General features: G+C 48.3%; 1 protein-coding gene across 1 annotated transcript; it reads left to right on the forward strand.

Moving 5' to 3' along the window:
• On the forward strand, window positions 3,698–14,963 carry LOC8070970 (2-oxoglutarate dehydrogenase, mitochondrial). Its single transcript, XM_002446262.2, has 8 exons — window positions 3,698–5,460; window positions 5,797–6,023; window positions 6,136–6,468; window positions 12,639–12,885; window positions 13,474–13,602; window positions 13,685–13,900; window positions 13,993–14,116; window positions 14,335–14,963. The coding sequence occupies exons 1-8, from the start codon at window positions 3,898–3,900 to the stop codon at window positions 14,571–14,573; spliced, it is 3,078 nt and encodes a 1,025-aa protein (XP_002446307.1). The 5' UTR covers window positions 3,698–3,897; the 3' UTR covers window positions 14,574–14,963.

Below are 23,082 nucleotides of genomic sequence, written 5' to 3' on the forward strand. Positions count from 1 at the left end.
CGGCCAATCTCACGGATCATGCTCCACCGACCTAAAGGATCAAGGATAACCGTTCAATCAATGTCGGTTTGATCAGACGACCCACATTCACTTGGAAGGACTATATAGCCAGACCCCCTGGCCCCTGGAGGAGAGCACCTCTCAACCCTAATTCATTATTTATCAGGGAGAAGAAGCCTCAGGCCCTAGAGCCACCACATCAATTAGATCTCTAGATTAGCATAGCTACATAGGATTAGAACTAGAAGGAGTCAATCTTTGATTGGTTTCCGGATCTGTCAAGAGGATTCTTGGTAATTCTATATTGTTCTTCAATTGTTCATCTTTGTTCTTCGATATTATGAATATGACTTTGTTCTACTTCAATATATCGATTATGACTTTGCTCTACTTGTTTATATTCGCAATTATATTGTTCTTAATTTATCATAGTTATATACTTGGCTTAGTTAGATTGGAATTATATACATGTTTAGGATCGTATAGCATTTATCCATCGGATCCATGGGTAAATGATAGATATTGTGTAGGTGTGGTGGCGATTGTACCCTATATGCGAGATCGCAGGGTAGTTCGTGGTAGTGACAGCTCCATTGATTCTTATATAGTCCCCCTCTCGTGTATAGGGCTGGCAGAGCAACATTATTACAGGGGAGTGATTACGATGTTTCTCATATTCCTTGATAATATCACTATGCATGGGTGTAGTCCTGTCTCACAATGATTGCTAAGTATAATTGCACTAACTATGATATGCTAGACTATATAGTTAAGAATAACTTAGGAAATATTCTTGTAGTTCATACTAATTCCATGCTAATGACTTGCTAGAATATCTAATTGAGGTGCTTATCATATTTATATGTGGCTAAGTTATACTGATCAGATTAATTATCTTTGTCACCATTCATTACTTTATATATCCTTTATGTGACACTTATTCCTGTATGAAAGAGATAGATAGATGGTCTCAATTATACATGCAATGATAGATATTTAATTCTATATTCCATTCTATAATCAACATTGATGATTACTAATCCCTTCCTAGTGGTAAAAATATAAATTACGATACTTGGAATACTTCTTGGTTAAAATGCTACATCGGTATTAATCTATGCGCTTGCAGATCCCATTTGTTATTTATTTAGAAGAATAATTGCATATTTCAATACCGCGTCTCTCATGTCATGCTGGGGATGATAACTTGGCTTAAGTGGTATGAGGGATAGGTTTGGCATTTTTAGCGCCGTTATCAGAATTAGCAAACTAAGTCTACTTTAGGTAGTGACGTTAAGAATGCCCAACAACTAGCACAGCTATCGTTCCCCGGCAACGGCGCCAGAAAGCTTGTTGGGTATTTTAAACGCAAACAGAAAAATCCGCAAGCGCACGGATACCGATGTAGCTTTCACCCGGAAGTATTCCAGAGTATCGATTTTCCACAGGGAACGTGAGTATACTAATTAAGATTCAAGATCGCCCAAGGATAACTATATAATTATTTTTGGTGGGAAGAGAGGAAGTTTCCTCAGAGTTCTCTAGTTGATCTAACAATCAAGAATTACTTCAAACATTATTTATTTTGGGACATCAAAACACTAACCACAGAAAGAGACGAGAATGAGGCTAGAAAGCTCTGACTAACACCGATCCGAACGAGGTAGAGTACGTCGACCGTTAGGGCTGTCACTACTCTAGGGCTACCACAACAATCCACAAGATTGGGTGCAATTCTAGGTAATTGCAAGACTAAACACCACGTCTAATCTATTAATTACTACTCTAGCGTTATAAAGACTAGAGCACTTGATGCAAGCGGAAATCTAGTACATAACTTGAATGTAAACAAAAGTAATTAAAGAACCCAGGAATTATGAATTGAAGAACTCGGAGAACGATGAAGAACGAACCAGTTGCAGCAAAAGTATAATGTTGAGGAAGATCCGACAGATCCGGCTCCTCCTACGCTCTTCTCTTCTCTCTCCCTATTTTCTAGATTATAACTAGAACTAACTAGAACTAGAACTAGATGAACTAGAGGGATCCTCTCTACTTGGATGAATAATTGAAACCCTAGCTTTGATTCTGTAGAAAAGATATGTTCTCCAGGGGCCAGGGGGCCTGCTTATATAGCCCTTCCAAATGAACGTGGGCCGTCGGATCAAACCGACCTTAATCGCATGGTTTTCCTTAATCCTTTAGGTCGGTGGAGCATGATCCGCGAGGTGGAGCCTGATTGGCTGAGACAGCAGGGCGGGCGCCCAAGGGGGGAGGGCGGGCGCCCTGCCCCGTGCCCGCTCGGCCTCCTGTTCGTTCCCGTGGCTTCTGGAGTCTTCTAGATGATAGAAAATTGGCGCACACGTTAATATCTCTATGTAAACCCGACGTGTGGGCCTTTCCTCCGTATTTCTTGATAACTCCATGCAGAAATAGACAAACACCAAAACTAGTGGAATTCTGTCAGATAAAACCCTAAGTCTGGGTGTTGGTTGCATTTGGATCCTTTTCCATGATTAGTTGACGGTTAAATGTGAGCATTAAGGACCGTCAACAAGCACACAGGCAAACATGGTTCCATGAGGATTACATAGTTTGGAGTAATCGGCAAGCTACATAGATGAAAAGGAGTTACTCCATTTCTGTTTGTTTAACAATCTCTAACTTCATGACACTAATCGATATTTTTTTCTGAATTCCATTTATCTAAAACAGCATATCCTAACTGAAAACTGAGCAAATTTTATCTTGCATGTTTCCTATTGTAATCAACGGTACGGAAACGAATTAAACAGCATGTGCCTGCTTGTAAATAAACTGGAATATGCTACTTGTGTAGATGTAGTGCTTGATTAAGGGTCTCAGCTAATATATGTTGACCGCATGTATTGTCACAAAACTTGGCTTGCATTATCATGCCAACAATTTGAAGAATCAAATAGTGCCAACAAAAAGTAGCATACCTGCTGTGACGTCTGGCCGTCAGTGTCCACATCTTGGAGCAGGGGCAGCGTGGACCTCGGGGCCGGCAACCCGTGCGGCAACGTCGATGACGCGGAGGCAAGGGTGTGCACTGTTGTGTGAGTGGCGGCGGCGATGGCTATGCCAGATCTAGGGAGCTCAGTTGTGGATGTGGGCACATCGTCGGTCTTCGGCTTCTTGGCGATGGGGATCTCGGAGGTCGGAACAGGGTGCGACAGCCCCTTCCCTTTCCTCTTGGTGACGGGAGCCTCGGCAGCCAGAGCAAGGTCTGGCGGACCCTTCCCCTTCCTCTTCTTCTCATTGGAGGAAGACGACGGCTTCTTCTTGGCTGGTGCGGCAGCGGGGGCATCGGCGGGCTTCTCCGGCACCGGCATCGGAGAGCGGAGAGCGGCGTCCTCGACCATGGAAGCGGGAGGAGCAACCATTACGGAGGGAGAGCGGAGAACGGCGACCTAGGACTGCGATACGATAGGGAGCAGGTTCTACTATGGCCAGTAGCAGGCCTTAGCAGTTTTTTGCGGGCTCTGCAATTGGTCTGCACGCGCTAGCAGGCTGGACTGCCCTGTCCAGTAATAGAAAATTAAGTGGCCTGCAGTTGTCCAGTGGGCTTGTTTTGCGGGGCGGGCTAAGTGGGCTTGAAAACAGACCCACGCCACTTGCATCTTGACTTTCGGCACCGGCACCGGCGAGAGAAGACAAGGGGCGACCTAGGCGGGGCAACGCGCACCAAGGGGTAGACGGCCCTCGAAGCGCACCCATCCTCCTTCCCCGAACAACCGGGCGACCTAGGCAGGGCGCGGCGCGAGATCCTTCCCCGCCCCAGTCCGCCGACTACTCGCCCTAGGTAAGGCTCGCCCGCTCGTTGTTCCCTCCGTGCCTGATTCATTTTTCGGTGAAGCGACCTCGATCTGAAAAATGGGGCTGTTCCGGGCGGCGTCCGGCCTGGCCCGTGTGGCGCTGCGGCGGAACCTCTCGCGCGCCGCGGCGAGCCCCTTCGCCGGCGGCGGTGGCGCCGTCCCTCGCGCCGCGCCGGCGCGCTACTTCCACTCCACCCGCCCGCGCCGGTTCGCTGCGCCTGAGCCCCGTGCGGTGCCGCTCTCGCGCCTCACCGACAGCTTCCTCGATGGGACCAGCAGCATCTACCTCGAGGAGCTGCAGCGGGCCTGGGAGGCCGACCCCAACTCCGTCGACGAGTCCTGGGACAACTTCTTCCGCAACTTCGTTGGCCAGGCTGCGGCCACCTCACCGGGCCTCTCCGGCCAGACCATCCAGGAGAGCATGAGGCTGCTGCTGCTCGTCAGGGCGTATCAGGTGAGCGGCCACCTGAAGGCCAAGCTTGACCCGCTCGGGCTGGAGGAGCGCCCGGTCCCGGACGTGCTGGACCCAGCGTTTTATGGGTTCTCTGAGGCGGACTTGGACCGCGAGTTCTTCCTTGGGGTGTGGAGGATGGCTGGGTTCCTTGAGGAGAACCGGCCAGTGCAGACGCTGCGTTCCGTGCTGGAGCGGCTCGAGCAGGCCTACTGCGGCACCATTGGGTACGAGTACATGCACATACCTGACAGGGAGAAGTGCAACTGGCTCAGGGATAGGATCGAGACAGTTAACCCAAGGGAGTACTCTTATGATCGTCGTCAGGTCATGCTGGATAGGCTTATCTGGAGCACACAGTTTGAGAATTTCTTGGCGACCAAGTGGACGACTGCAAAACGGTTCGGTCTTGAAGGCGCTGAGACTCTGATCCCTGGCATGAAGGAGATGTTTGACAGGGCAGCTGATCTTGGTGTAGAGAGTATTGTCATTGGGATGCCACATAGAGGCAGGTTAAATGTCTTGGGAAACGTTGTGAGGAAGCCCTTGCGACAGATATTCAGCGAGTTTAGTGGTGGTACCAAGCCTGTCAATGAAGGGGAGGGGTTGTATACAGGGACTGGTGATGTCAAGTACCATCTTGGAACTTCATATGATAGGCCTACCAGAGGTGGGAAACAAATCCATCTGTCACTGGTTGCAAACCCGAGTCATTTGGAAGCAGTTGATCCAGTTGTTGCTGGGAAGACAAGAGCGAAGCAGTACTATTCTAATGACCGCGACAGGACCAAGAATTTGGGAGTGTTGCTGCATGGTGATGGTAGTTTCTCAGGGCAGGGAGTTGTGTATGAGACACTGCATCTCAGTGCCCTTGAAAATTACACCACTGGTGGGACAATACATATTGTGGTCAATAATCAGGTTGCTTTCACTACTGATCCAGAGTCAGGGAGATCCTCGCAGTATTGCACAGATGTAGCAAAAGCATTGGATGCTCCTATTTTCCATGTTAACGGTGATGATTTGGAGGCCGTTGTTCATGTCTGTGAGCTCGCTGCAGAATGGCGACAGACATTTCATTCAGATGTAGTGGTGGACATTGTATGCTACCGGCGATTTGGCCATAATGAAATTGATGAGCCGTCCTTCACCCAACCTAAGATGTACAAGGTACATACTCTTCTTTGTGTCATTTTGTTGTTAAGATTTGGCACAAATTTGCATACTTTTGTCTTCACATAGTTATTTCTATCATGATTCTTGCTGTACCATTTGAGTAGTGATATCTTCAGTACAACTTCTAGTTAAATGCTGAAGGACAGAAAAAACATGAGTCTATTATGTATCTTTTGGTATCATAATCAGAAGAATTCTTAAACTCTGAAACCAACATTGATTGTGAATAATCAAATTTGATGCAGTTTCGGTACAATCGGTATTATTTGTCACTGGCAAATGTGTGATTGTGCCCATTCACATTTGGAAAGTGTTTTCTGTTTGTGTCAGGTGATTAGGAACCATCCAAGTGCGCTTGAGATTTATCAAAGAAAGTTGTTGGAGTCTGGGAAGATCTCAAAGGAAGATATTGATAAGTTAAACAAGAAGGTCAGCACTATACTTAACGAGGAATTCCAGAATAGCAAAGACTACGTTCCCAACAAGAGGGACTGGCTTTCAGCTTACTGGACTGGGTTCAAGTCACCAGAGCAGATTTCGCGTATCCGAAACACCGGGTAAATAGATCTTCCGCCTAGTTTGACTGTTTCTGTGTTTCTTCACATTTTAAGTGATCTTGAACTGACAAAAAACAATTGTGCTTCCTTGAATATATTTTCAACCATGCAGTGTCAAGCCAGAGATTCTAAAACGTGTTGGAGAAGCCATGACTACTCTGCCAGAAAATTTTAAGCCTCACAGGGCTGTGAAGAAGATTTTTGATCTGCGGCGTCAGATGATTGAGACTGGAGAAGGCATTGATTGGGCAGTTGGTGAAGCACTCGCTTTTGCTACTCTTATAATTGAGGGGAACCATGTCAGGTTAAGTGGACAGGATGTTGAGAGGGGTACATTCAGCCACCGTCATTCTGTCATCCATGACCAAGAAACTGGAGAGCAGTACTGCCCTCTGGATCATCTTGTTATGAATCAAGATGAGGAGCTTTTTACTGTGAGCAACAGGTATGAAATAAAATATACTAAACTTGTTCCAGTTAGGGATGTGCATGTGTCATGTGGGGAAAGGTCTACACCAGGAGGCGCCGGGCCAGGGACGTTAGGCGGGCTGCTGAACGCGCAGCCAAGGGCGCGGCGTCTGGGGACGCTGGGCGCGCGCAGGACCCTGGCCCAGGCGCGGCTGGTGGTTAGGAGGTTAGGATAGAAGGAAAGATATTGTTAGTTTCCTTCCCTATTATCTGTCCCATGATTCTAGGAGTTTGTTACTCGTTTTAGTTGGGACTATGGCTTTATAAGCCTTGTAATCAGATTGCACAAGGCAAGCAAGAACAATTATCTCCTCTCTCTCTCTTTCACCTAAGCCTGCGGTAGAGGGGTATAACCTCACCGGAGAAGACGGCCGACGGCTACGAACTACGTAGCCGCGGTCCAGCCAGTCAAGGGTTTGACGCCCTTGACAACCTGGTATCAGGATTCCGGCGATCCTCCCCTGCCCAGTCCGCCCAGTCTTCCACTGCCGCCGGCCAGCCAAACCCTACCCCGCCCACATCCCCCACCTCAGCTGCATCTGTCCACCAGTCACCAGCCATGGCCGAGCCCACCCTTGCCGACGTCCTGGCGTCCCTCAAGACCCTGTCCACCGAGATGTCCACCATGAAGGCCGATCTGGCCGCGATGAAGGAGAAGTCCGCGTCGTCTTCCGACAGCGCCGGCGGTCGCAAGCCGGAGGAGCCGCGCGACAACGACTTCCCCCCCAAGCCCAAGAAGTGGGACTTCCCCCGCTACGACGGCACGACTGACCCGCTGCTCTTCCTCAACAAGTGCGAATCTTACTTTCGCCATCACCGGACCATGGCGGAGGAACGGGTCTGGATGGCCTCGTACCATCTGGACGAAGTGGCACAGCTGTGGTACACGCAGCTTCTGGAGGATGAGGGCGCTCCTCCATGGGGGCGCTTCAAGGAGCTCCTGCATCTACGCTTCGGGCCTCCCCTCCGCTCGGCTCCACTGTTCGAACTCGCCGAATGCCGGCGGACCGGGACGGTCGAGGACTACGCTAATCGCTTCCAGGGCCTACTGCCGCGCGCAGGCCGCCTGGACGAAGCGCAGCGAGTCCAACTCTTCACGGGTGGTCTTCTTCCACCCCTCAGCCACGCCGTCCGCATCCACAACCCGGAGACCCTAGCCGCTGCGATGAGTTTGGCTCGCCAAGTCGAACTCATGGAGGCCGAACGCCCCGTGCAGCCGCCGCCCCGGGCACCGCCCCGCGCAGCCCTCCCAGCGCCTCCACCGCTGCTGGCGCTGCCTGCACCCCCTGCAGCCGCCCAGCAGGGCCGCGGCGCGGGAAATCAACGCCGTCTGACTCCGGAAGAGATGGCTGAACGGCGTCGCCAGGGGCTGTGTTTTAATTGCAATGAAAAATACTCTCGTGGCCACAATAGATTTTGCAGGCGCATCTTCTTTATCGACGGCGTCGAGATCGACGACGCGGACGGTGCCGGGGCAGCGGCCGAGGCCGCGGAGACGGAGGCGCCCGTCTTCTCTCTCCACGCAGTGGCTGGCGTGGCCGTGGGCAAGACCATGCAGCTCCGCGTGGGAGTGGGCGTGACGTCTCTGATCGCGCTCCTCGACACCGGTTCCACCCACAACTTCATCGGGGAAGAAGCTGCGCGACGTTCGGGGCTGCCTATCTAGCCGCGCCCAAGGCTGATAGCCACTGTCGCCAATGGTGACAAGGTGCCCTGCCCCGGTGTGCTTTGTCAGGCCCCCCTCGTCATCGGCGATCTCTCTTTCACCGCGGACCTGTTCGTCATGCCCCTTGCTGGGTACGACCTGGTGCTCGGGGGACAGTGGATGGAATCCCTGGGCCGCCTCACGTGGGACTTCCCCGCGGGCACAGTGACGTTCACGCACCAGGGCCAGCCGACCTGCTGGACCGGGGTGCCCCTGCAGGAGATGGGGGAGCCCTGCGCGACCACCACAGCAGCGCCCCTCCTCGACGAGCTCCTCGCTGGCTTCGGGGATGTGTTCACAGCACCCAGCGGACTGCCACCCCAGCGCTCCCGCGACCACGCCATCGTCCTCAAGCCCGACGCACAGCCGGTAGCAGTTCGCCCCTACCGCTACCTGGCTGCCCACAAGGACGAGCTGGAGCGGCAGTGCACTGCTATGATCGAGCAGGGCATCGTCCGTCGCAGCGACTCGGCGTTCTCCTCCCCGGTCCTCCTCGTCAAAAAGGCGGATGGTGCGTGGCGTTTCTGCGTCGACTACCGGGCATTGAACGCGCTCACCGTCAAGGACGCGTTCCCGATTCCCGTCGTCGACGAGCTGCTCGACGAGCTCCACGGCGCGCGTTTCTTCACCAAGCTGGACCTCCGATCAGGGTACCACCAAGTCCGCATGCGCCCCGCCGACATCCACAAGACGGCGTTCCGGACTCACGATGGGCTCTACGAGTTCCCGGTGATGCCGTTCGGGCTGTGCAACGCGCCGGCGACGTTCCAGGCGCTCATGAACGACGTCTTGCGGCCCTTCCTGCGACGGTTCGTCCTGGTATTTTTTGATGACATTCTTATCTACAGCGGGTCGTGGGCGGAGCATCTGCGTCATCTCCGGGTCGTGCTCGCTGAACTTCGGCGCCATCAGCTTTTCGTCAAGCGCAGCAAGTGCGCGTTCGGCGAAACGTCGGTCTCCTACCTCGGCCACATTATTTCTGCATCCGGCGTCGCCATGGACCCAAGGTGCAGGCCATCCGCGACTGGCCTGCCCCACGGTCCGCTCGCGCTGTGCGGGGCTTCCTCGGCTTGGCGGGCTACTACCGCAAATTCGTCCACAACTACGGCGCCATCGCTGCCCCACTCACCGCTCTCCTCAAGAAGGAGGGGTTCTCCTGGAGCGATGACGCCGCTGCGGCATTTGACGCCCTCAAGTCCGCTGTATCTTCAGCACCCGTCCTCGCCATGCCGGACTTCGCCAAGCCCTTCACCGTCGAGTGTGATGCATCCTCCCACGGTTTCGGTGCTGTCCTCATCCAGGAGGGTCACCCGATTGCTTTTTTCAGCAGGCCGATCGCCCCTCGACATCGCGCGCTCGCTGCATATGAGCGCGAACTCATCGGCCTGGTTCAAGCTGTACGGCACTGGCGGCCGTACCTTTGGGGCCGTCGCTTCCTGGTGAAGACGGACCACTACAGCCTGAAGTTCTTACTGGACCAGCGGCTCTCGACGATTCCCCAGCACCATTGGGTGGGGAAGCTGCTGGGCTTCGATTTCACAGTGGAGTACAAGCCGGGCGCAGCAAACACGGTCGCCGACGCGCTCTCCCGCCGGGACACAGTCGACAGCGAGGGCAGCACCATCCTCGCCCTCTCCGCCCCGAGGTTCGACTTCGTCACGCGCCTCCGGCACGCTCATGGCACTGATCCGGCGTTGGGGGCACTGCTCCAGGAGCTCGCCAGCGGCGCACGCGGTGCTCCCTGGTCCCTGGTGGACGGCCTGGTCCAGTACAAGGGCCGGCTCTACATCCCGCCCGACTCAGCCCTGGTTCGGGAGATCGTGCAGGCCGTGCACGAGGACGGACACGAGGGCGTGCAGCGGACGCTTCATCGACTACGCCGCGACTTTCATTTTCCTAATATGAAACAGTTCGTGCAGGATTTCATCAAAGTGTGTGGTGTCTGCCAACGTTATAAGGCTGAGCACTTGCATCCGGCAGGCCTGCTCATGCCGCTGCCTGTTCCCCAAGGCGTTTGGACCGACATCGCTTTGGACTTCGTTGAGGCGCTGCCCAAGGTGCGTGGCAAGTCCGTCATCTTGACGGTCGTGGACAGGTTCAGCAAATACTGTCATTTCATCCCCCTGGCGCACCCGTACTCCGCGGAGTCTGTAGCAGCAGCTTTCTTCGCCGACATTGTTCGTCTACACGGCGTTCCCCAGTCCATGGTGTCGGATCGCGATCCGGTCTTCACTTCCACGTTTTGGCGGGAGCTCATGCGCTTGATGGGCACAAAGCTGCACATGACGACGGCGTTCCATCCCCAGTCCGATGGCCAGTCGGAGGCGGCTAATCGGGTCATTATTATGTACCTTCGCTGTTTGACAGGTGACAGACCGCGGCAATGGCTTCGGTGGCTTCCTTGGGCAGAATTCGTCTTTAACACTGCCTATCAGACGTCGCTGCGGGACACCCCGTTCCGTGTCGTGTACGGCCGCGACCCGCCATCACTTCGCTCCTACGAGCCCGGCGAGACGCGGGTGGCTGCTGTGGCCCGCAGCATGGAGGAGCGTGATGAGTTCCTGGCGGACATTCGTGCTCGGCTGCAGCAAGCTCAGCAAGTCCAGAAGCACCACTATGATGCAGGCCACCGTCCAGTAACCTATCAAGTGGGCGACTGGGCTCTCCTTCGACTGCGCCAACGCCCCGCTGCCTCCCTGCCCCAAGCGTCGACGGGCAAGCTCAAGCCCCGTTACTTCGGGCCGTACCGCGTCTCCGAGCTGATCAACGACGTTGCCGTCCGCCTCGACTTGCCCGCGGGAGCACGACTGCATGACGTGTTTCACGTCGGCCTGCTCAAGAAATTCCAGGGGACTCCACCAGCTGCGCCTCCACCTCTGCCAGCGGTGCACCATGGCGCGCTTGCTCCCGAACCAGCTCGGGCTGTGCGTTTTCGCCTGGCTCGGGGCGTCCGCCAGGTGTTGATCCAGTGGAAAGGCGAGTCTGCGGCATCCTCTACTTGGGAAGATGTCGACGCGTTCCGCGGCAAGTACCCCTCTTTCCAGCTCGAGGACGAGCTGAGCTTCGATGGAGGGGGAGATGTCATGTGGGGAAAGGTCTACACCAGGAGGCGCCGGGCCAGGGACGTTAGGCGGGCTGCTGAACGCGCAGCCAAGGGCGCGGCGTCTGGGGACGCTGGGCGCGCGCAGGACCCTGGCCCAGGCGCGGCTGGTGGTTAGGAGGTTAGGATAGAAGGAAAGATATTGTTAGTTTCCTTCCCTATTATCTGTCCCATGATTCTAGGAGTTTGTTACTCGTTTTAGTTGGGACTATGGCTTTATAAGCCTTGTAATCAGATTGCACAAGGCAAGCAAGAACAATTATCTCCTCTCTCTCTCTTTCACCTAAGCCTGCGGTAGAGGGGTATAACCTCACCGGAGAAGACGGCCGACGGCTACGAACTACGTAGCTGCGGTCCAGCCAGTCAAGGGTTTGACGCCCTTGACAGCATGGGTTAGCAGCTTAAGTTCACCTTCTATAGGAAACACGAAATGTTATTACAATAACCAGATAGATCCAAAATAGAACCAGTACTTATGTCAACTGCACTAGTTGATTTCTGTTCCCTAATAATGGGCAGCAAAAAATAAAAATAAAGAAAATAAAATAAGGCATTGCATATCAATATGTCGAACTTCAGGTAAAATAACATTGTTCTTCTGTCAGTGGCCTGTCTTAATGTTGTACTACCTACTTACTGTTGCTGTGTGGGTATTGTGGTATATTGGTATTATTAATTATTTGAACTTCTGATATAATGCTACAAGGTTTATATTGATGAATTGAGAAGCGTAAGGTACAGCAGAAAGCTAGAAACACAGGCGAGGAATAGAATTCCTGACTAATTCCTGTTTCCATGCATTGTAGGCACTGATCACTGAGATGATCTAGATAAGGAACAATCATAACGAGTACTGAGATTGATTAGTAATCAGATTAAAAGAACCTAGATACAGGACTGAATGATAAGATGTTTCAACGGTTGTTGGATTTTATGGTTGATTTCCACATGCTTGTATATCATCTTTTGCTGTACGAATTTTCAGATGCAAAATATAAGGAAAAAAATGGCTGAGTATGTGGGATGTCTCGAGTCTGGTTATTTTAACAACGCTCGTTGTATCTTTCTTTCTTAGTGAAATGCACATAGCTCTCTCGGTAGTTCAACGGAAACAAATTTGAACATTTTGCACCCTCAACTGGCAAGTTAGTAATTTTCATTTCAGATGAAAACAAGTTTTGGGGTTGTTCTTTAGGGAATCATAACCTTGAGGTTAAGGGCTGCTATATATTGTAATATAAACATATGGAGATACCATCTTTTCATACCTGATTATTTCCCCTTTTTATAGTCGACTGGCTTTTTTTTTGGCCTGATCTGATGTATGCAATTTATTTGACAGTTCCCTGTCAGAATTTGCTGTTTTGGGCTTTGAATTGGGTTACTCCATGGAGAACCCGAACTCATTGGTCATATGGGAAGCTCAGTTTGGTGATTTTGCAAATGGAGCTCAAGTGATATTTGATCAGTTCCTGAGTAGTGGGGAGTCAAAATGGCTCCGCCAGACTGGCCTTGTCGTTTGCCTTCCTCATGGATATGATGGTCAGGGGCCTGAACATTCTAGTGCAAGATTGGAGCGCTTTCTTCAGGTACTATTTTGTATTTTCAATTGCAAAGATGCAGGGACATTAATAACCCGTGTTTGAAATATTATCCATACACTTAAAAGGAACAGTTGCAAGATCACTTACTGTAAATTAGCTCTACAACAACCCTACAGTCTCTCTCTTTTTTTTCCCTTTGGAATTGTTTATGCCATTTGCCAATGATGATCATTGTCATTACCAGAAAATTGACTTTGTTGCTTACAATGTTTAATATTTTCCCTTTGTCATGACTGATAACTTGGCAGCCAAATACCTACATTTAATGGAAATGCATCAAAATTGTCCATGGTAGCTCACTGGTCACAACATTAACATTACATGATTTTAGAGTTTTGAATAGAGAATGCAATCAAATCATCACTTGCACTTTGTATATTGATGGATCTGCAGTTAGCCAGTTACTTCTATATTATGCAGTTTATCAGTTATACGTGTAATGACTCTGAATGTTACAGAAATATGTTTAGTTTTAGTATTTGGAAATATATTCTTGGCTCTACGACATTTAGATGCTGATAGTTTTTGGTTACCTACATCCTTTTTATATTAACATCAATAACTGTATTGCAGATGAGTGATGACAACCCTTATGTTATACCTGAGATGGATCCAACACTGCGGAAGCAAATCCAGGAGTGCAATTGGCAGGTCGTTAATGTAACGACTCCTGCGAATTATTTCCATGTTCTTCGTCGCCAGGTAAAAATCTTTGCAAAATTTCCCCTTCCTCCTGTAAAACCATCTGATGTGGTGCACTGAAATGGCTTTCCTTTATTTCTAGATACACCGGGACTTCAGGAAGCCTTTGATTGTGATGTCCCCAAAGAACCTCCTTCGCCACAAGGACTGCAAGTCAAACCTATCTGAATTTGATGATCTTGCGGGCCACCCTGGATTCGACAAGCAAGGGACACGCTTCAAGCGGCTCATTAAGGACCAGAATAATCACAAGGACCTTGAGGAGGGAATCAACCGTCTAGTTCTTTGCTCTGGGAAGGTAGGTTGTGTCCCTCTTGGAAGTTGTATTTTGAAGATCGTTAGGTTCCTCTTTGGCAGATTGGCAAGCCCTTTTTTTTACTATGATTTCAGGTGTATTATGAACTGGATGAAGAAAGAAGGAAGGCAGAGCGCACTGATGTTGCTATATGTAGAGTTGAGCAGCTCTGCCCGTTCCCCTATGACCTCATTCAGCGCGAGTTGAAGAGATATCCAAGTATGTGTTTAGAAAAGTTTGGTTGCTCGTTTTTACTCTGCTGCCTGATTTCTAATTTGTCAACTGTATACTAGAATATGTTTTGGTAGCTGGAAGGATAGTTGACATATATATACAGATATATATTCATTCTTTTTTGCGAGCAGATATATACACATTCTAATGGATGAGTCCTAGTAAACAACAAACAAGCTGATACACGCGTTTATGTTGTGCAGATGCTGAGATCGTGTGGTGCCAGGAGGAGCCGATGAACATGGGAGCGTACAGCTACATCAACCCGCGGCTGCTGACGGCGATGAAGGCTCTTGGCCGTGGTGGCATCGAGGACATCAAGTACGTCGGCAGGGCCCCTTCGGCTGCTACCGCGACGGGCTTCTACTCTGTGCACGTGCAGGAGCAGACGGAGCTGGTGCAGAAGGCGCTGCAGCGCGACCCCATCAACTACCCGTTCTGAAAGAAACGAGACCCCCTGTAGATTCTTGGAATTGGGGACCTTTTGATTTTGATATACCTCTATAGAGAGAGCAGGCCTTAAGTTATACAGTACCTGTGCAGCCATTTGGTGAAATAATCATTTCGGACTCTACAGTGCTGCATTTGAAAGGAACGGTTGTAAGTTTGGAAAAACTCCATCTCGCAGCTTCATTTTTGTGTTCGTGTATGCTGAAAAGCTTGCATGGCTGAAAGCCTGAAACACCGACTGCCGGAAATTTCTTGTGATGAATGTATAAAGGCAATGAACAGGTATGCCATTCATCTTGCTTTTGAATGTCGTAACTATTTGGCTGGCTGAAAAAAAGCTGCTGCTAATGCTGATTTGTTATAAGAGAAAAACATTGTTTCATGGCTGCTGTTGATTCAGTCTCTTAAATAGTTTTCCCCCTGTTGTTTAGAGGGTGTTTGGGACTGCTCTGCTCTACGTTTTTCAGCTCCGCTTTACGTTTTTTAGCCAAACGGTTTCAGTTCCACGCAATCAGTTCGAGAAAAAAGGGTAGAGTTGTGGGAGCCACGAACTCCAGTTTTTTGTGAAGCTGCACCATAGTGGAGTTTGTGGAGCAGAGTTCGTGGAGCAGTGCCAAACACCTTCTTAGTCTGCGCGGTTATATGCTACTGGTGCACAGCGAACATGGACCTTAAGCATGCACGTATGTAATGGTCAGCTCTACTTTACCTTTGTTTTTTTGTTTGTCTCCTACATGTACGAGTATTTACTCCGATGTAAGGGGATGTTTGGTTGGGGGTGTTAAAGTTTAATAGGTACTGTAGTATCTTCGTCTTATTTGACAATTAGTGTCTAATTATAGATTAATTAGAACTAAAAGATTCGTCTCGCAAATTACTCTTTAACTATGTTTTTAGTTTCGTAAGTAGTCTATATTTAGTACTTCATGTATGTGTTTAAATATTTAATGTGACATAAGTTAAACTTTACCGACTCAATAAACAGGGCCTAAGATTACACCCACCATCGCGCATGAGAAATATCCGGAGAGGAAACATAACAGAGACGTCGGGGCTGGGGTGACGTAGGAAACGGAGACGTGGAGGGTGGGGTTCAGCCCGTATACTCCTAGCGGGTTTGATAGGATCCAATTGATTTCAGGTATGTACGGATTATGTTGGTATATACGTGACTTCTTTTAAGGCAAGTATATACGTTGAAATTACTTCTAAAATTTTGATAGGACGTGCATGCTAATAACTACCATGAAAAAGGATATGATATAAATTGTTTGCTTTTGACGTTGGGTTGGTATGCAATTGGGTATCTATCCTTTTGAAATGTCTGCATTTAAATAGTAGTATGTGTATATACCAAAATTTTAGAAGTACGGTTGCATACTTTAACAAGGACGATGAGTATTTATTAATATTAATTTGTATTGTTTTACGTAAACAAGTATGGACACATACTTTAGTAAGAAAAATAAGTATATTTATATACCTGTAGTATTTGTGAGTATATTCATATACTTAAAGGATTATTTTATTATTTATCCCTGTATGTACTTTCTGTCTGCGTTTTTTAGGACTGTAGTATGAGCACATACTTTTTTAGAGTATGTGTACATACATATTAATTATTTCTAATTGCAAACAAAACCACGTGCAAAAACTATATTCGAACAAAGTATATGAACTAAAAACTAGTCCAAAATGCTGTATGTCGAACAATGTAATGAATTGCCGGTACTATAATCTGAAAAAGTATCTAGTGGTACAAACATTTCCCAGAAAGTACGAAATGATACCTCAATGTAAAAAAGAAAGTATCCGAGGATAGTCAAATCTAGAATATGATGTATCAGACTGAGATGCATGCTAGATTGCTTATCAGTGTTCATTCAGAGAACGTGCTGAAGACTTCGACAAAAACATGGTGCGGTAAGGCATACGACTGGAGGCCTAGCGTCTGGACCACCTCTCCAACGTGACCAAAAGAGCGATCTTCCCTAACACCGTCTCCAACGTGGATTTGCCACCAAGCCCCTGCGAATCCACCACAAACAGACCTGGATCACCTCTTGCTAATCAACAGCCAACTCACCTGCGAAGGGATGACACCGCCGTCGGTCAGGAAGGCAGTGCGGCCATCAGATCCGCAAGGGGAAGCCGCGTGCCACCAAGGGCTACTATCCTAGCTAGTTGGCAACGCCACATCACAGGGTACACCAAGACCCTGTAGGTCGAACGAGCCGTTGCCGAGGCTGTGCGTCAGTGGTGGGATGGAGCTACCATCGGTGACGCCGGATGTGAGGGAGAGGGAGCGCCGCCACCTGCTGATGGCGTATGATGAATGTGAACCGAGACCTTGTTTAGTTTCGAAAAGTTTTTGGTTTTGGATACTGTGGTATTTTCGTTTTTATTTGGCAAATATTGGACTAACTAGGCTCAAAAGATTCATCTCGTGATTTACAGGCAAAATGTTGTAAGTGCATCTAGCCCTTTAGTGGGTTTTGGTGAATTGAATGACAACACCATTAAAGGTCTAATAAGTTTACTAAGTGTTGAACATGAAATTAAGCATATTGCATTCACATGAATATTGCATAACAAGATGTATTAAAGGTTCAACAAGAAGGCAAGCTTGATGGTATTCCACATAGTGTTGAAATGAAAGCCAAAATTGAGTATTGTTGTGTTAGAAGATTATGGAAACAATCTAGTTCAAGAAGAAGACAAAAATGTAAATAGAGTTGATGAAATGGCTTCTATATTGTAGGATATCATAGTATCATGAGAAAGCAAGCATATTTGGAAAATGACAAAAGAGACATGAGTCAATGATTTTGGATTGGTCTCAAGTGTGGCTTGCTTTATATTAACAAGAAGAGTTTGATAGTGAATAAGCCTTGATCAAGGTTGAAGATGAATCAAGAATGCATAAGTGAGAAAATATCAAGCAAAGGTCAAATGACAAAGGATACAACTCACATTGGATATTAGTCGGTCTCTATATTTGTTTGCTTGCATAGACAAAGATTTGGAAAATCACTTTGCATTGATTTGATCAAGTTAGAAGTATGAAGATAGAGATTGATGTGAGTATAGAGATGTCAAGCCAAAATGAAGAGGATCTAAGGAATCGTGAATTGGCTTGACCATATTGATGTTGATTCATATATGTCTCTATGTGAATCAAATTGAAGCTTGATTGATCTCAATATCCATATCTAGAAGATATTCAAGCAAGGATCACAATATTGAATAAATGTTTTCGATGGATGCTTAGTATGATGTGACTTGAGTATAGCTTGATAAGGTGAAGATAGCAAGGAAAGGGCTTCGAGGTACTGAGCGAAGGTGAAGGGCAAGCGATGGCTTGTGCACCGAGGTACCATGACTAAGGTGAAGAAGAGAGTACTTGCATTGAGTCGAGGAACTAATCAAGCTATGAGGAGTGATGTTATATTGAGGATCAAATCTTTTGTTGAAATGACTTGAAGCCATGAATTGAACTCATATGTATGGAAATGGTTCAAGTCACATGCTCAAGGTTAGTTTGCTCAAAGAGATGAGACAAAGGTGACTGCAAACCCTCATGAATTGATATTGAGAAGAAATGGCTTGTTGTAGCTCTAAGAGCTAGTTTAATTTATTTTATATTTTGAAATTGAGTATAGGACAAGTCGTACTATCAAGGGGGATATTAATGGTGGTCTCGGGTGGAATCAAGTGCACAAATCTTTATTCGTACCTCAAATATTCCCAGCCACAAAAAGCTAGCTGAGCTGAACTCTTTTCTGTTCTGGCAAGCGTGGAACCTTCACATTTTCCCGGAGGTTCTGAGGTCTGTAATGACCCGACCATTGTGGGTGACATGGGTGGTATTTATACCATACCCCTTCGCCCCTAACAGTCATCTTCTACCTCCAAACACTCAAACTCGTAGAACAACTCTCTCTCCCTCTCCAAGCTTTGTGCTCCCAACTCCCTTGCTCAAATCTTTGTGATTCTTGAGGGATTTGACATTAGAGAGTGTGAGAAAGCTCAAGAAGATCCTGCTCCTCTGTTCCCGTGCACTTGGTGAAGCTCTAGCCACTTGGTGTGTTTGTTACTCTTGGAGCTTGGCTCCTAGACGGCTAGATGTTGCTTCGATAGCTCACAATCCGCTGTGGTTGAGCATCGGGAAGTTTGTATTACCCCTGATATCTAGTGGAACCCTCCAATCCACTGCCTTGGTGGTAGGTTGATGAGGACATCGCCAAGATGGACTCGAGGACGACTCCAACTAAAGAAGGTGAGGATGATGAGGACATCACCATGCTGGACACGTCGATACCATCGTCTTTCTCAAGTTGCAATTCATCTCCAACTCAGCTACCACGTCACTCTTGGTGTTGACACCGTTTTTGGACACGTGCGACCAGTAGAAGTACAAGATCGGCAGATGGAGCAACGGTAACTAGACTGCAGAAGAGTTGCCGATGAAGAAGGTTGCCGATGAAGGGACGATTGAGTATGACTAAGTCCAGGAGTGGTGGCGCGTTCCTAACCGATGACCGATATCAATGTCTGCCAATGGCGATAGCAGGAAGATTGCCGATGGCTCTGCGGGAGTTGCCGATTGACCCATGGCGGTGTCCTGGTTGGTTACAAGGGGATAGTTTTATGTTTTCCTTAGTTGTTTAAATTCGTTTTGTATACGGATTCTGTTTAATTTGGAATTCGAGTCCTAGTCGTGTCTGATTGTAGCTCTTTGAGCAGGGTATAAATGTAGACCCTAGGGCCTTGTAATAAGGGAACGAATCAATCAATCAAACACAAGTTTTTACTCATATTCTAGCATCTACTTTTTTCGACGACTTCGTCATACTTTTTCCTTTTTACTATGAGTTCTTAGGAATTCGTCGACTTAAGCTCGGCGTATTCTCAAGTTCCGCGTGAATACCTCTTGGTCGTGACATCCGGGCGCATCGCAGTTGTCAGGACTAAAGTATTCGAGTTATCACCTTTGCCGATAGTAAGGTCAAATCGGCTGGCACGCCTTAACGTTTAAATCGGGTATTAGCCCTTTGTGTTTGCAGATCCAGCTTTTGCATCAACACATCTTTTGGCACGCCCAGTGGGACAAGTTCAAGATCAAGATCAACATGTCAACTACTGAGTTCGATCTGGAGAACGTCATCCCGGTGACAGAAGCCAATCTTAAAGATGAGCAGAAGCAAGCTATTGCAAAAGCCATGGAGGACTACAAGCAGCAATGTTTGAAATCCTTCAGCATAAACAGGAGCGACGAGGTGATCCAGAAGGAGGCACTGCCGACACCTCGGCAGGTTACTTTTGACGCCAATCCTGGTAAACTCCAAGACATGGTTGACAGTGCTATCAACCGTGCCTTGATCAATCAAGCTGGTGTATTGTCCAATACGGTTTTCAACGCCATGGCTAGAACTTTCAAAGAGGGACAGTTGCCACCAAATTATGTGGGCCCTTCTCATCATCAACCAGGATCACCGGTGGTCACAGCTCCATCGGTTGCTGCAGCCGCTGAAGGCACAGAAACTACTGTTCCTCCAAGCACACTAGGAGTCACTAACGCGCAATCCACGCCGATGTCGTCCAATCCATCAACATCAGATGAGTCGATCAAGCTCACTACAGATCTATTGGCATCGGCAATGTCGGGATCTGTTCCTCCTAATTGGTGGGGTTTTTGTATGCTCCCGGAATATTTGTTGAAAACACCTAGCACATCTCAGACAGCTGATATGAGAGGCAAGGCTCCTATGGCATCGACACCTCCGAATATGCCGATGAATTAGAGTCCCCAGTATACTACAACTACTACTGCAAGACCTTACACTGGGAATTCTCAAGCTCCAACGTTCTAGATGCCTAATGCATCGGCAGATCCAATGCCGACGCAGCAGAGGTTTATGGCTCAGCAAGGGTATGTCAACTCAATGATGATGCCCAATTATCAGTCATTGGCAGGGCCTATGCCGATGAATGCTAATAGTGGATGGACAGAGCAGCAAGTCTTTCCACAAATGCCCCAATAGAATCATCAGGCTACAGGGTTTCAACAAAGCCAGGTCTACCCTGGGTTCCAGAATCAAGGGTTGGTCAATCAGCCGATGAATCTCGGCCAGCAGATCGGTGGTCAGCAGATCGGTGGTCAGCAGTTTGGTAGTCAGCAGTTTGGTGGTCAACAGATCGGCGGTCAGCAGATTGGTGGCCAGATGATTAGCCCAATGTTCCATGCAGACCGCGCACCGCACGGACACGTGGAAGCCTATCAGCAGGTGCTAGATCCGCAACCGCCTCATCGGCCAGATGCCGATGCTTATTGGGCTGATAAGATTGCTGAAGTAATGAGAGATCAATTTGGGATAAAACCCAAAGTCAACACTTACTCTTATCGGACACCGTATCCTCCTGCATATGATTTAATCCCACTTCCAAATTGGTACAAGGTACCAGATTTCACTAAGTTTTCTGGGCAGGATGATACATCAACCATGGAACATGTCAACAGGTTCATCATCCAATGTGGAGAAGCTGCTAACAGAGACGAGTTGAGAGTTCACTTGTTCTCGTCATCATTGTCTAGATCGGCATTTACTTGGTTTATCTCGTTACCTCCTAACTCAGTGATCACTTGGGCTGATCTAGAGAAACAATTCGACAAATACTTCTTTTCTGGAGTCCATGAGAAGAAGATCACCGATTTGGTCAAATTGAAGCAACGTAACGATGAATCGGTTGAAAGTTTTGTGCAGAGAATACGGGAGGTCAAGAACAAGTGCTATAGTCTGGTGTTGGACGATCGGCAGCTCGCCGATTTGGCTTTCCTGGGTTTGTTGCCGCACATCAGGGACAAGTACGCTTCTTAGGAGTTCGAGAGCTTAAGTCATTTAGTGCAGAGGATTTCTGATCAGGACATCAGACCTTTTGAGCCCAAGAGAGCATGGAATAAAAAGGTGTCCTTTGTCGATGAAGCAGCAAGCTCGGATTCTGATGAGAAACCAGTCATCGGCTTGGCAGAATGGGTAAAAAACAAAAAGCCGATGTCTTGCCCTTTTGGACATAAAGAGCCAGAGAAGTTCGCATTTGATATCACTAAAGCCGATAGGATATTTGACTTTCTACTTCAGGAAGGACAAATTAAGTTGTCACCCAATCATGTGATCCCATCGGCTGAAGAGTTGAAGAAGATGAAATATTGCAAGTGGCACAATGCAACTTCTCACGACACCAATGAGTGCAAAGTTTTTAGACAACAGCTGCAATCGGCTATAGAGTCTGGGAGAATCAAATTTGAGAGCTCCGAAGCCCAGAAGCCGATGAAGATCGATCAACATCCTTTCCCAACAAATATGCTGGATGCTAAGGGAAAAACCAAGGTCTTGACATCGGAAGCAGCTGAGAGGAGTTCGTCGGTAGATCCTCAGCATCAAATTACTGCTGCCGATGCCAAAGGAAAAGGTCTAATTTAGGAAGGAAATAGCTCAGGAAGGCCTCCCCGATCTGGTATTGTGATAACTCATAGGAGGCCTCGGGAGACTTGGCAACAACGTGAGGATCGGTACCGGCGTCAGCAAGAGGATTATCATCGGGAAGAAGAGAGACGCCGACAGGAGTGGAATCAGCATAGAGATCACTGGAATTGTCCGTTCTTCATCCATTGTTGGGAAGAAAATATCAAGCTCCCTACTGTCAGAGACTGCCCAGAATGCAATGGTTATGATCGGTATGACAGATCAAATCGGCAGTATCAGGACAATAACCGCCGATTTGATGGGCCGATTAGGGGAAGAGCGTCGGTTCATGATCGGCTGGGGGGCAGACTCAGTGTGCATGACAGGCTTGGTGATCGTGTTGGATATTTTCCCAGGAACCAGGAAGAGCTTGAAAAAATGGCTAATGCACGAGTTCCCGATGAGTTCATATTTTGTGGGGACGCCAATACACATCGGATGGAGTCAAGGGAATATCGTCGTCCATCGGTGAGGCAGTCACCCCTTCCCCCATGGTGTCCAGAGGGGTTGACCAAGACACAGAAGAGGAGACTGCAACGCGAGAGACGAGAAGAGCTAAGCAGGGGCGAGAATTCTAGCCAGTCTGGGGATCAGCAACAGTCGGATCCTAAAGGAAAAGGGCCATCGGCAGATGTCAACATGGTATTTATGTTGCCGATGGAATTCCTGGCGCCATCCAGTGATGACTTAGAGTTGGAGTTTTCCGACTAGATAGCTCAGTTGGCTCTAGATCCGATGATAGCTATCTTTGAGAAGCCTACTGATAATGAGAGGTAGCATCTTAAGGCTTTGTTTGTCAAAGGAAGAGTTGATGGCCAGCCGATGACCAAGATATTAATTGATGGTGGAGCTGCTATTAACATCATGCCATATACGGTCTACCGGAAGCTTGGAAAAGGAGATCAGGATTTGACCAAGACCGATATGATGCTAAAAGACTTTGAGGGAAATGTGTCTCCGGTTAAGGGAGCAATATGC

The sequence above is a fragment of the Sorghum bicolor genome, chromosome 6 (assembly GCF_000003195.3).
Source record: "Sorghum bicolor cultivar BTx623 chromosome 6, Sorghum_bicolor_NCBIv3, whole genome shotgun sequence".
In the NCBI taxonomy this organism is placed as follows: Eukaryota; Viridiplantae; Streptophyta; class Magnoliopsida; order Poales; family Poaceae; genus Sorghum; species Sorghum bicolor.

Coding starts and splice junctions, on each gene's coding strand:
- LOC8070970 (XM_002446262.2), top strand. CDS start 3,898: ATGGGGCTGTTCCGGGCGGCGTCCGGCCTGGCCCGTGTGGCGCTGCGG. Junction 13,603..13,684: donor TCCATGTTCTTCGTCGCCAG/GTAAAAATCTTT, acceptor CTTTATTTCTAG/ATACACCGGGACTTCAGGAA. Junction 14,117..14,334: donor CGAGTTGAAGAGATATCCAA/GTATGTGTTTAG, acceptor TATGTTGTGCAG/ATGCTGAGATCGTGTGGTGC.